The 12,807-nt window shown below is 39.8% G+C and overlaps 1 protein-coding gene across 1 annotated transcript; it reads right to left on the bottom strand.

The window, feature by feature from the left end:
- Positions 1 to 9,771: 9,771 nt before the first annotated feature.
- Positions 9,772 to 10,765, bottom strand: LOC127942369 (olfactory receptor 1509-like). Its single transcript, XM_052538078.1, has one exon. The coding sequence runs from the start codon at positions 10,763 to 10,765 to the stop codon at positions 9,806 to 9,808; it is 960 nt and encodes a 319-aa protein (XP_052394038.1). The 3' UTR covers positions 9,772 to 9,805.
- Between the last annotated feature and the right edge of the window lie 2,042 nt (positions 10,766 to 12,807).

Here is a 12,807-nt window from a genome sequence, read left to right as displayed (position 1 = left end):
ACTTTGCTTTCTGGCAGGGTCGCCTTATGGAGTGCAGCGGTGTGGGAGAACCATCATCCATGTTGCGCTTGTTCCATGTTGAGGAGGGTATTCGATCAGGCCGCTCACCAGCTATCGGACATCCGACAAGGGAAATTGTCGGTGGCAGATTACTCCATCCAGTTCCACACCTTGGCGGTCGCATGCCAGTGGAACGAGGAGGCGCAGCGGGATCGATTCCTGCATGGGCTGGCCAACCGTGTTCTAAGGAGATCTATCTCCTTGAGTTGCCCCCAACACTCAACTGCCTTATTGATTTGGCACTCCAGGTGGACGCCCGGATTAATCGCCTTGGGAAACAAACCAGTCCGTCACGCCTTCACGTCTCTCCTGAACGGGGTCACTCGAGTCGAGAGAACATGGTCGGTCCCTTCTACGATCACGAACCCATGAAGGTTGGTAGAGCTAGGCTATCTCGGAAGGAGAGAAAGAGGCGGAGTTCCCAGGGACTGTGTATGTATTGCGGTGGCTCGGGTCATACCCTTCATTCATGCCCGGTAAGAAAAGCCAGCCCGGTAGTAAGTTTTAGGCTACTATCGGGTGGGATCTCCGCCGTGAAGTCCTCAACCACATCTTCAACTCTCCTTCCGGGGAAACTGCTGTGGGAGAACCACACTCACGACTGTCACGCCCTTCTGGTCTCTGGAGCCGAGGGTAATTTAATTGACACTGTCCTTGCACGTCACCTGAACCTTCCTGTCCTTCCCGTGTCTTGTCCTATCCATGTTACTGCACTCAGTGGGCGGGAACTGCCACATGTCACTCAAACAACTGAACCCTTAACTCTGCTCACTTCAGGAAACCACACCGAAACCATATCCTTTTACCTCATGGACTCCCCTGTCGCTCCCATTGTTTTAGGTCACCCCTGGTTGGTTAAACACAATCCACGAGTGGATTGGGGTTCCAACACCGTTACTTTGTGGAGTGAAAGTTGTCATGAGTCTTTTGCTTGTCCTGTTGTGCCTGTTTCTGTCTTTCAGGAGGAGACCATGGTTTTATCAAACGTGCCCGCAGAGTACTTGGACCTGAAGGAAGTGTTCAGTAAGTCCCGTGCTGCTTCTCTTCCTCATCATTGTCCCTATGACTTGTGCCATAGACTTAGTTCCAGGTAAGTCTCCGCCTAAGGGCAGGCTTTACTCTCTTTCTATTCCGGAGAGGGAGGCCATGGAGAAATACATTTCTGATTCCTTGGCATCGAGGTTCATCCACCCTTCCTCTTCTCCAGTGGGGGCGGGATTCTTGTTTGTGGGTAAGAAGGATGGTTCTTTGCGACCTTTTATTGACTACTGAGAGCTGAACAACATCACAATAAAGAATACCTATCCTTTGCCGTTGATGTCTTCAGCTTTTGAGAGGTTACAGGGAGCATCCATATTCACAAAACTGGATTTACGTAATGCTTATCATTTGGTCCGCCTCAGGAAGGGGGGTGAGAGGAAAACCACCTTTAACACCCCTAGAGGGCACTTTAAATATTTGGTGATGCCGTTCGGGCACTCCAACTCGCCAGGGGTTTTCCAAGCACTCGTCAATGATGTGTTGAGAGACATGGTAGATCAGTTTATATATGTTTACCTGGATGATATACTGATTTTTTTCTTCATCTCTCCAGGAACATGTGCAACACATCAGACGAGTGCTGCAGAGATTACTTGAGAACGGTCTTTTTGTCAAGGCGGAAAAATGCGTATTCCTTGCACAGTCTATTCCCTTCCTAGGGTATATCGTCTAGTCCGAGGGAATACATATGGATCCTGACAAGGTTAAGGCTGTGATAGATTGGCCAAGTCTAGATTCCCATAAGGCCCTACAGCGGTTTCTGGGGTTTGCCCATTTATCTGCATTTTGTCCGCAATTTCAGCCAAAGAGTCTCACCTCTGACTGCCTTGACCTCCCCCAGAACTATGTTCAAGTTTGTTTCGGCTCCCATCTTAGTCGCCCCTGATCCCACACCAGTTCACATCAGTTTGTGGTGGAGGTCGATGCATAAGAGGTGGGGGTAGGTATAGCTCTTTCCCAATGTGCTGCCTGGGATGACAAGATGCATCCTTGTGCATTCTTTTCTCATCGTTTATCTCCTGCCGAACGTAATTATGACATTGAAACGTCGTGGACGGGGTTTCTGAAAGGGGATCCCAATTGTGTCCAAATTTTGGAGGGAATTTTGTAAATTATTGGGAGCGATGGTTAGAATGAGAGAAAGAGGTGATATTGTATATCTGAAATACGACAGACTTATTGTTTATCCACCTCTCCAAAATCCACCAAAACAAAGGCAAGTGTTCAGAGTTTGTAGCTATTAGCTATCAGCTATTTATTTTATTTTGATCAATTACTCATCTATTGTACATTACTTTATATATTGTTGATTCCAACAAATTTGTTGACTTTCGATTGTTCTGCAGTTGATTCTTACAATTTTCATGTTGACCCAGATAAAAAATAAATTAAAAAAATCATAATTGAATGCTTCATTTTTTAGTAGATTCTATACTGAAAATAGGTTTAATGATTTATGTAGATCTTTGCTTTTTTCTACTTTTCATTTGAATATAAGTTAATACGTTTATCTAAGAATTATGATAATTTAATACATTATTTATCTTTGTTTATTCATGAAGATTATACATTTAAAATAGGGAAGACCTTGCCTTAGAATCAAATAGAATTAATGTTGAACATTTATTTTTTGAGCTCTTTTCACAACCCTGGACTCATTTTGTTGTGACCCCATGTGTGCCGTGTTCCCTTTTAATTAGTTATTCCTTGCATCTGTTTCATCCCAATTGTCCTGTGTTTAAAAGTTTCAGTCATTTCTGTTTGTGTTGTCATTTACTTGTTAATTGTTCTCCTAATTCCTGTGGATTATTAAAGACATTTGTTCATGTTACTCCCACAGCTCCTCATTCCTCTTGTTTGAATTAATTCAGAATAACCAACCCAAACAGTTTAAATTGTGTGTTTCCCCTCTGTTTTGTTTCCATGTTTTTCCTCTCAGTTTTTTGTTTTCATAGTGTGTCCCATGCATCCCCTCCTTCACCTGGAATCTGGAATACCTCCTCCTCTTCCTGCTGCAGCCATTGTCTCTCCCAACTCAGAGGCCAGCCCACCATCTCCCTGATGCATGGAGTGCTTGCTAGAGCCCACCGCTGATGAAGAGCCAGAGCCCTCCACAACCGATGAGCCATTGCTAGAGAGAGCGACAGAACTGAGGATCGCCATGGAGCCAGGGGCCGTTACATCAATCCATTGAACTGCCCCCTTTCCTCTCTCTGTTGTCTCTGCTGGGCCCGTCTAGTCCTCTTTTTTCCATGGTTCCCTCGTCCAGCCCTGAGGGGGCTCCTGATTCTCCAGTGCCTCCTCGTAGAATGTGTCCTCCAGTGCCTGCTCCTAGAATGTGCCCCCCAGTGCCCACTCCTCGAATATGCCTGCCCTCCCACCCTCTCCTGCCTCCTCCACGACTGTCGTCACCCCTCTTCTTGCCCTCAGCCCACCATCTATACGATGCGAGCCCCACGGGACTCCCATCCTCCAGTGTCGCTGTGGTCAGAGTCTCCCTCACCTCTGCCTCCCGCCCCCAATGCTTTGAATCCTCCTCAGTCTGTTGACCCTTCATCTCCACCATGGCTCCAAGCTCCCTCCTCTCCATCGTGGCCCAGCAGTCCACAAGCTCCGCCTGGCTCCACCTTGGTCTGGCATCAACCATCCTGCACCTCAGGACTCCACCCCTCTGGTTCCGCCTTATCCCTCCGGCTCTGTCAGGCTCCTTCATCCCCTCGGCTCCACCTCAGTCCACTGTAGCTCCGGCTCCACTGCAGTCTACTGGATCCACATCTTCACATTGTTAGCCGGTGCCATCAGCTCCCCCTAGGTCCTCTGGATCTTCCCCATCAACCTGGCACTTCGGCTCTCCATCCCCACCTAGGGTTCCTCCGCCACCAGCTCCACTGCTGTTGGTTGGCCCCCTGTAGTTGGCGGCCACTCCTCTTCCACGTCTTCTCCCACCATCAGCTCCACTGTGGGCTCCTGTTATGGCTGTGGCCTAGGTCCAGCTGGACTCCTCCTGCGCCAGGTCCCTCCTGTCTCCTCCCAGGCTCCTCTCTCCATCGTCTCCTCCATGGACTCTGTTTTCTGGCCCCCTACCGGGTGTCCGTCCTCCACCGGAACCTCTTCCTTAGTTCCCACCCATTTCCCCCCTCTGTTGTTCTATGTTACGAGGTTGCACCTACCGGGAGGGGGGAGTAATGTCACACCCCGGACTCATTTCTTTGTGTTTTCCTCCCCATAGGTGCCATGTTCCCTTTTAATTAGTTATTCCTTGCACCTGTGTGTTTTCCTTAAAAGCTACAGTAAATTCAGCTTATGTTTTTGGTTATACTTGTTGAATTTCATGCTTATTCTCTGTTTCCTTTCAATTTTACCAGTGGGTGTTTTTAAAATGTACATAAAATATTTTAAAAAGACATTCAAGTATCCCAGTATCCTTTATGTATGCCCATTTTCGTGCCACGTGTGTTTTAAATAGTACATTAGTGGTTAGTACAATTAGTGGTTTTCAGTTCCCTAAATAAAGACAAAATGGGTAAAAGATGGGGATTTATGAAGGCTGAAAAGGTATAAGAAGCACTTAATGCCAAGAGCAATGGAGAGTCTGATGGTGGGGAGATAAGTAAAGCATCCTGTCATCTCAGCATCTGACGGCAATCAATATTTCATATTTAGACATTTTATCCTAATGTATACTCATAATTGTTCAACGTTTTGATTAATTTTAAAATTTTTGTTTTTCCATTTCATTATTGTTTATTGTTCGCTTCTTTGTTGCTATTTTTTCTATTCTGCCTGTTTCCTAAAGAAGAAAAATCCGATCTGATGTAATAAAACCTTTTTCACTCTCTCCTTCTTATTGTTTCATTATGTAATTGACATGATACAATTTTACCTGACTAATAATAAAATGTTATATTTGATTTATCCTAAACCCTTCTGAAATCATTATGACTAGGTAACTTGTGAGGAGGCTTTTCTTACCGCAAATATATGGCCAGGACAGGTCAAACTGAAGGCTGTAGAATGATAGGAGCAGTAGGCACGTCATCAGAGACCTTCCGATTTCTGTCCATCGCTGCTGTTAGCAAGTTTTATGGGAAAAGACTAAATAAACTACACTTTTGTCATAAGCAAGCAGTAGGCGGCTGGCAAAACTTGTATTAGTCTACATACATCCTCTGACTAAAATCAGACTGGCGAGTTTGTGATCTTAAGATCCACGAGAAGCTACAGTGAGACTTAAAAGAAACATTAGGTCCCCCGTGAACGTATAATTGAAAGTATAGTGAGTCTGGGATAATCAAATATGAAAAATTGATACATAATCAACCTTTGTGGTCAGTTTTTAAATGTAAACATAGTATAAATTCAGTGATCACTTAAAACTGGAGTCAGATTGAACACGGAGTTAGAATAAATTTATAAAAAATTCTGATAAATTCAGAAGCGCAAGTAAAAGACTGAATACGCATTAAACCTTAGAAAACCTATCATTCTGCTATTTGGGCTGGCGGGTGGATCCTTACAATGCCAATTGGTTATTTTAAACCAATTATCTTAATCGGCATAGAGTCAGAACTGCACTTTCACTGGTCACCGGGACATAAAAACTGCATATATAGAAACAGCAGTAAAATATTATAAAAATCGCTGAAAATTTTTATGACTTTGTTTCAAAATAAGGTTTAAAATGCCTTTTTCCCCACAGGTTATACTTTTACTACGCATGCGCAAGGGTTCCTCAACTGTGCGCATACGTCAGTGGAACCTACGGTGGCCGAGACAGCTCAACAAGCTGCAACTTAAGAAAACAATTTTTGCAAATTGAAAAAAAACATCAGCAAGTGAAGAAAACATCTTCATCAGTTTGACAACACAAGTGTTGTAAATCATCACAACACATGGATATAACGAAAAACGCTCTGCAAATCATCACAACACATGCATAGAGCGAAACGTGCTGCAAATACTTCACAACATGCATATAGCAAAACGCGCTGCAAATCCTTCACAACATATGCATACAATGAAACGTGCTGCAAATACTTCACAAGACATATAAATTAAGAAACGCTGCAAATCCTCACAGCACATACACATTAAGAAACAATTAATGAAGCATTGCAAATTAACCTTTAAATTATATTTAGTTGAGAATATTAAAGTTAGCCATCTTAAGTAACGTTTTACATTTAATCATGTAATTATTCAGTTTATTTAGGTTTACCCATTTATGTGTTTTTTTATATATATTCGTTGCAAAAGCAATATACTTTTCTGAATATCAACAAAAAAATAGGCAAATAATTTTAATGTAGAGCAAAGCAGTGTTTCATTCCTTGAATTAATCTGTTTTTGAACTAATCATGTGAGCCAGTAATGTAAATGGTACATTCACTTGTTTCGAAAAGTGTACTTAAATGAACAATCCACTATTTTTTGAAAATAAGGCTCATTTTCCAACTTCTCTATGGTAAAATATCTGAGTTTTGCTGTTTTCAAATCTATTCAGCTGATCTCCTGGTCTGGTGGTAGCACTTTTAGCTTAGCTTATTTTAGCATAGATAATTGAATCTGATTAGATCATTAGCATCTTGCTCAAATATGACCAAAGAATTTCAATATTTTTCCTATTTAAAACTTTACTTTTCTGTAGTTTAAAATTTTTTATTCCAGGTATGCAGTGTTCGTTGTTGCCATGTGGCGTTTTGCTTTCAATGATGAATTAAAACATTACAAAAATAATGAACAATGGAATATTTTTTTTTCTTTGCTAAACCTGTAGGATATGTAGGTCGAGGAAGAAGAGGGGAACTCGACATCCACCGAGGCTTCTGCAGCGAGTTTTGTCAAATCTGTGCTGAACTTCTTTGAGTGTTGTGTACATGTAGTGCAATAGACGCAAACTCCTCACTTTTCAGTGACAACTACATTTTTTGAGGTTGAAATGGGTCACCTATGAGATTTGCATGGATCCAATGAGAGTGGATCTTACAAGGATACATGCTCAAAAGAGATGCACTTTCCCCACTCACCATCATGAACAGCACTGTGACTGCAGTGGAGTCATTCCGATTCCTGGGAACCACCATCTCTCAGGACCTGAAGTGGGACAATCACAAACGGTGCCGACTCCTCCGCTCCCTCATGGATGGCAACCGCCCCTCCACATTACGGGCGGCTGGCAGCGAGCTCGCCCGTCCACGGCAACTCGCTCCAGCCCACCGCCTCACCAGCTCAATGGCACCGCAGATTCACCACAGCGGCGAGGGATCTTCAGCAGCGCGTCCCTCCTTCTCCCGGGTTTCGGCACCACTGTAATAATAAAAACTCCATAATGATCGGGAAGAAGGAGTTGGGAACCGGCGCACAATCAAACATCATTTTAATAATCACAAAATAAACAAAACAGCGCATCAGCCCCTCACGGACGAATAAAAAAGCAAAACATAAACTAAAAGCCCGGCCTGGTCCTCTCTCGTCCTTCACTATCGTCGCTCCAGTTTTATATCCTTCCATCTCCTACGTGGGACTCGAGACCAAGGAGGCCTCACTCCTTGTTCCCACATCCCTCGGCCCACCCCACTCGCCACAGTTCATGATCAGTAGAAGAAAGCACACCTATTTTCTACTTGATTAGAAAATATGTAGTAGACACTTGATTTAATACTATACCAATAAAAGCAGATGTGCCTTCTTATTAATTTGAAGTCAAAGTGGACTACTGAGAGGGTAAGATTTAGCCAATCAAAAAACACTTGCTTTTATTCTTACTTGTAACAAGAAACTACGGGCATTTCAGTCATTATGAAATGTATGATTCCATTTTTTATTTAGGCAGTTAATGTTTTTGAAATGAATACAAACGTTCATCCAAATGAAAATAGTAAAATATTTGGTACTTGCCCATTATTATGTGCGCCTGACTACAGTGTTTGTAACTAAGCATTTAAAGTGTTATTTTAAAAAAATGTTCTTGGTAAGTTTATTTTTCCGTCAAAAGAATAACTTTACTTACGACTCAATGCGGAAACAATAGTAAGTATGACGTGAATATTTATGACGTTAATCTGCCATATGTCCAATCTAAATGCAGTGGGACAAGATCCAACTCCAACTACAGCAGAACCCAAGATCGCTGAATTGATTTGAAAATGGTAAACTCAACTGTCTAACTCGGAGTTGGAAAATGAACCTATTTTCAAAAATAGTGGAGTGTTCCTTTAAGACCACAATTCCTGTTCAAGAAGCCGAGTCAAAGTCAAATGGCAAAGATGTGTCTGACATTTCCACAAGTGAACAAGCTGACAACAGTTCTGTGGATCACACTGACTCATATTTGACAAAGGAAGCTACTGCTTAACCTGGGAAGTATTGCAAACCAAAAATTACTGTTAGACCTACTGAAAATTTAATTGAAACGTGAAAAAAAAAGAAGTTAACGTGAAAATTGTGGTGAATTTTATGTTATGTAATATTTTATTTTTGCCACAAGTACAAATTGATAAAACAAAACATTTCAAAGGAAAGTTTTACTTTTAAAGAGAGGAAGATGTGATATTATGCCAGATGAAAACTTTGGTTCCGTTACTGTGTTGGCAGTCTTATGTAGTGCACCAGCATAGAATGTTGAACGTTATTTGTGTGCGCACTGAATAAATGATCGAAAACCACAGCAAGTCTTTATCCTTTCATAGTAATAACAAAACATTAACTGTAAAGGATATCTCTGGAACTTATACCAATGGTTAAAAGGGAGGCCTACTGAGAGCTTCTAGGATTTGGGCCAGAACCCAGGACGAGACCTGAGAAAGTACCAGAGGCCTCAGCCTCACGGTGCCATGGAGGAAATGTGCAACAAGCAAGTCTCTTCCCAAACGACTGACCACTCAGAGGGGCGAAGAGTACCCAAGGACACCATGTACATCTTCAGGGAGTTCTGTGGAAAACCGTTCCTGCAGAAACTCCAGCACTAAGCCAGCCAGGCAGTAAACTGGGTTCAGTTGATGGTTGTCACACAAAGAAGTGAAAAAATCCCACTTTGAGGTGTACAATTTCCACATGGATGGAGCTCTGGGTTGGAGTATGGTCTCAACAACCAAGTTGAGAGACCAGGCCATCATGAACAAAATGTTGCTAAATTTTGCAATAAAAATCTAAAATAATAACTTAAAACTACATTTGTACAAAAATTTACTCTATCTTACAAAAACAGCAAGGATAAATTATACAAACCTAAAATAATGACATTTAGATATAAAAAGGCATGGAGGGGAAAACATATCAGAGATCATTATCCTCCAGGAGGACTTGATATTGTTAAACAAATCTCTATTTAATCATAGTTTTGTTTTTTAATCAAGATACATCTATTTATACACATATTACACTTTATTAGTAATATGGGTTGCACTTTATTTTACAGTACGTGTACTTACATGTACTTATAGTGTACTTACAGTGTATTTACCTAAGAAAGTTCTGGTAATACAAGGTAACTACATGGGGTAGGGTTAGGTTTAGGGGTAGGTTCAGGGTTAGTACTTAGTTATTACATAGTTATTGTAATTACTATAATAAGTACATAGTATGTACATGGGGAACAGGACTGTAAGATAAAGTGCTACCGTAATATGCTTATTAAAAACACACTTGTTTTCACTTTTTGCCATACTTCATATATGTGAAAACCTAATTGTCATGAATATTATTTTTAATTATGTTTTCCTCTTTTTTGTGAACTGGAAACATTTACTTTTGATGCAACACATAAAGTAAAAACACTTATGCGCACTGCTCGAATATTTAACCCATAGATAAGAGGATTGAACACAGGTGGGACTATCACCAGTTCTAGAGCCAAAAAATTACGCAAACTCTCTGAAATATCATCTGAACCATATCTGCTATACATAATATCAAAAAGCATTGCAAAAGTCAAATTTATCAGTGAAAATATATGTGGCAGACATGTTTTCCAGAATTTCCTTCTGCTTTCTAAAGATATTTTACATGCAGCGATCAGTTTTATATACGACAATATGATAATTACTACAAAGCTAAAAAATAAAACAGCACCAATATATCCATAGACATTATTAACAAAAGATGAAGCACAGGACAGTTTTACAACTGACCAGTTGTCACAATATAATTTATCTATATGATAGGCACAAATTGGCCTAAAATGTGATAACAGAGTGGCAGTTAAAATAGAAAAAATGGGAACAATCCATGAAAACAGAATTAATTTCACACAGGTGTTTTTAGTTAATTTGGAATGATAGTCTAAAGGTTTACATATGGCTACATATCTATCATAAGACATCACTGTTAAGATAGTGAACTCACACAGTAAAGAGCTGTAAATCACAAATATCTGCAGACCACACATATGAAAGGAGATCACATATGAATCCAATATTAAATCAGACAACATTTTAGGGTAGAATCCTGTAGCTCCATAAATCCCATTTATACACAAATGACCTAAAAATATGTACATTGGTCCATGAAGAGATTTCTCCATGATAATGGCCATAACAAGACGAATATTAATTGACAATATAAGCACATATAAGGCAAGAAAGCAAATAAAATATGCATGCCTATATGATTTTGTGTCTTTGGGCACCATGAGAGTCAGTATCACAGGGTAAGACATGTTATCCATCATGGTATATAGATGATTCCTCAAATCACATGAAACAAGTTACAATGCAATGCAAATTACAAGCAATATTAACAAACATTCAAAATGGTTTACAACTCATTAGGCTTTAATATCCATCCACTGCTTGCTGCAGGAATAACAGTGAGAATCTCTTACAAATAAACACGTTCAGAGCCGTTTGTGATCTAAACTGAATTGTATGAGGTCTGGTCGATTTTATCAGTAGGGATGTCTGTAAAAGATTTATGAAATCTCTTGGGATTAATTATTCGCTCATGATATTTTTTTTTTTTTTTTTTTTTTTTTTTTTTACCCTTATGCATTATTTGGGATGTTTTCGTCCACTAGGGGGTAAAGTTGAGTCTTATTTTGGCCACAACTGTCTTTGTGTTTGAGCTAATGGAATGATTTTTGGTAACAAATCTTATTTTGACCCATATTTTGGGAAAATGCTTTTGAAATTTTTCAAAAACTCAATGGTACACTGTGGGCAAATTCACTACCCTTTCGGTATGTTCGTGGATAAAAACATCCACTAAATTAAACTGCTGTAAAAATGTATCAGATAAATATATATATATATATATATATATATATATATATATATATATATATATATATATATATATATATATATATATATATATATATATATATAATTTCTTTTGCATAAATCTATTAATCAACCTCAGTCCTGATAAAAAACTACCAAATGTTAAAAACATTCCTAGATTTTAACTCTTTAATTACCAGGTAACTAAACTGATTTGGGAAAAACACACACACACACACACACACAGTCTTGGGCATGTCAAAGATTAGTAACAAGATTGGCTTTGATTCATTGTTAGTTTTTTGGCTTTGCAATCAAAAAATGTCGAAGTCAATGGGGCAAAAACAGCCACCAACAACAAATTAGGGAGAAAACATTTTAATCTAATGCTGCACAAATACTAAAAATGCATCAAAAGCCAATGTTGCTACTAATGTGCCACAATTACTTTTATATTGAAAATAAGTCATTTTGTGTGTTTTTTTTCCCCAAAACAGTGACATAATTTATGAACTTTGCAATTAAAGAGTTAAAATCTTGGATTTTTTAAAAACATTTGGTAGTTGATTAACAGATTTATGCAAAAAAAATAAAAAATGAATCTGATACATTTTTACAGCAGTTTAATTGAGTGGATGTTTTCATCCCGAACATACCGTAAGGGTAGTGAATTTGAACAATCCACATGGGGTTAAACACTTTAAATATTAATACTCACACTTTATATTTATAGTAATAAAAAAAATGTTTGTGTATGATATTTTCTAGCATGATTCTGCATCTTTATGCTAATATGGTACTAAATAGATTAATAAACTATATATTCAAAGTATTTGTGCATCCTCTTAACCCTCTGGTCTGCTTCGTTTGGGAGTCATACTTGGCTCCTTCTGGTCAAAAAAGGCACAAAATGTAATGTTTTTTTCAGGTAATTCAATCTGTTACATTTTTGTAAAAATTCTGAGCTTGTCAATGATGTGTCTGCACAGAACAAGAATTAATTAGGAAAAAATGAAGATCAGGAATCTTTTTGGAATTGGATCATGACTCCCAGAATCGGAAATTGATTGGAATGTGAAGTGCCTAAAGATTCCCACCTCTAGGAACTACGGTAGTCACTTTAGGTACATACCCTGGCTTAGGATATAAGAATGCCTTAAGCCCCTTTCACACTGCACGTCGGACCCGCAATATTCCCGTAACATTGCCTGGTCGCCTTCTGTGTGAAAGCAACCACGTCCCGGAATTGATTACCGAATTGAACCCCGGTCGGGGACCTAGTAACATTGCGGTAATCGATCCGGAACGAGCGCTGTGTGAACAAAAGCCAGATCTAATTCCATATCGAAGTGATGACGCGCGTTATCGCGCGACTCTTTTACCGGCTGTTTTGAAGGAAGATCAACATTCGCGACGAAAGCATATGTGCAAACTGTAATGAAGCAGAGATCAGTTAGTTCCTCACTTTCCGCGCTGACGCCGAGATCGT

Source organism: Carassius gibelio, chromosome A21, assembly GCF_023724105.1.
Source record: "Carassius gibelio isolate Cgi1373 ecotype wild population from Czech Republic chromosome A21, carGib1.2-hapl.c, whole genome shotgun sequence".
Lineage (NCBI taxonomy): Eukaryota > Metazoa > Chordata > Actinopteri > Cypriniformes > Cyprinidae > Carassius > Carassius gibelio.
The sequence above is the reverse complement of the archived record's forward strand: the minus strand, read 5'-3'. Positions and strand labels throughout refer to the sequence as shown.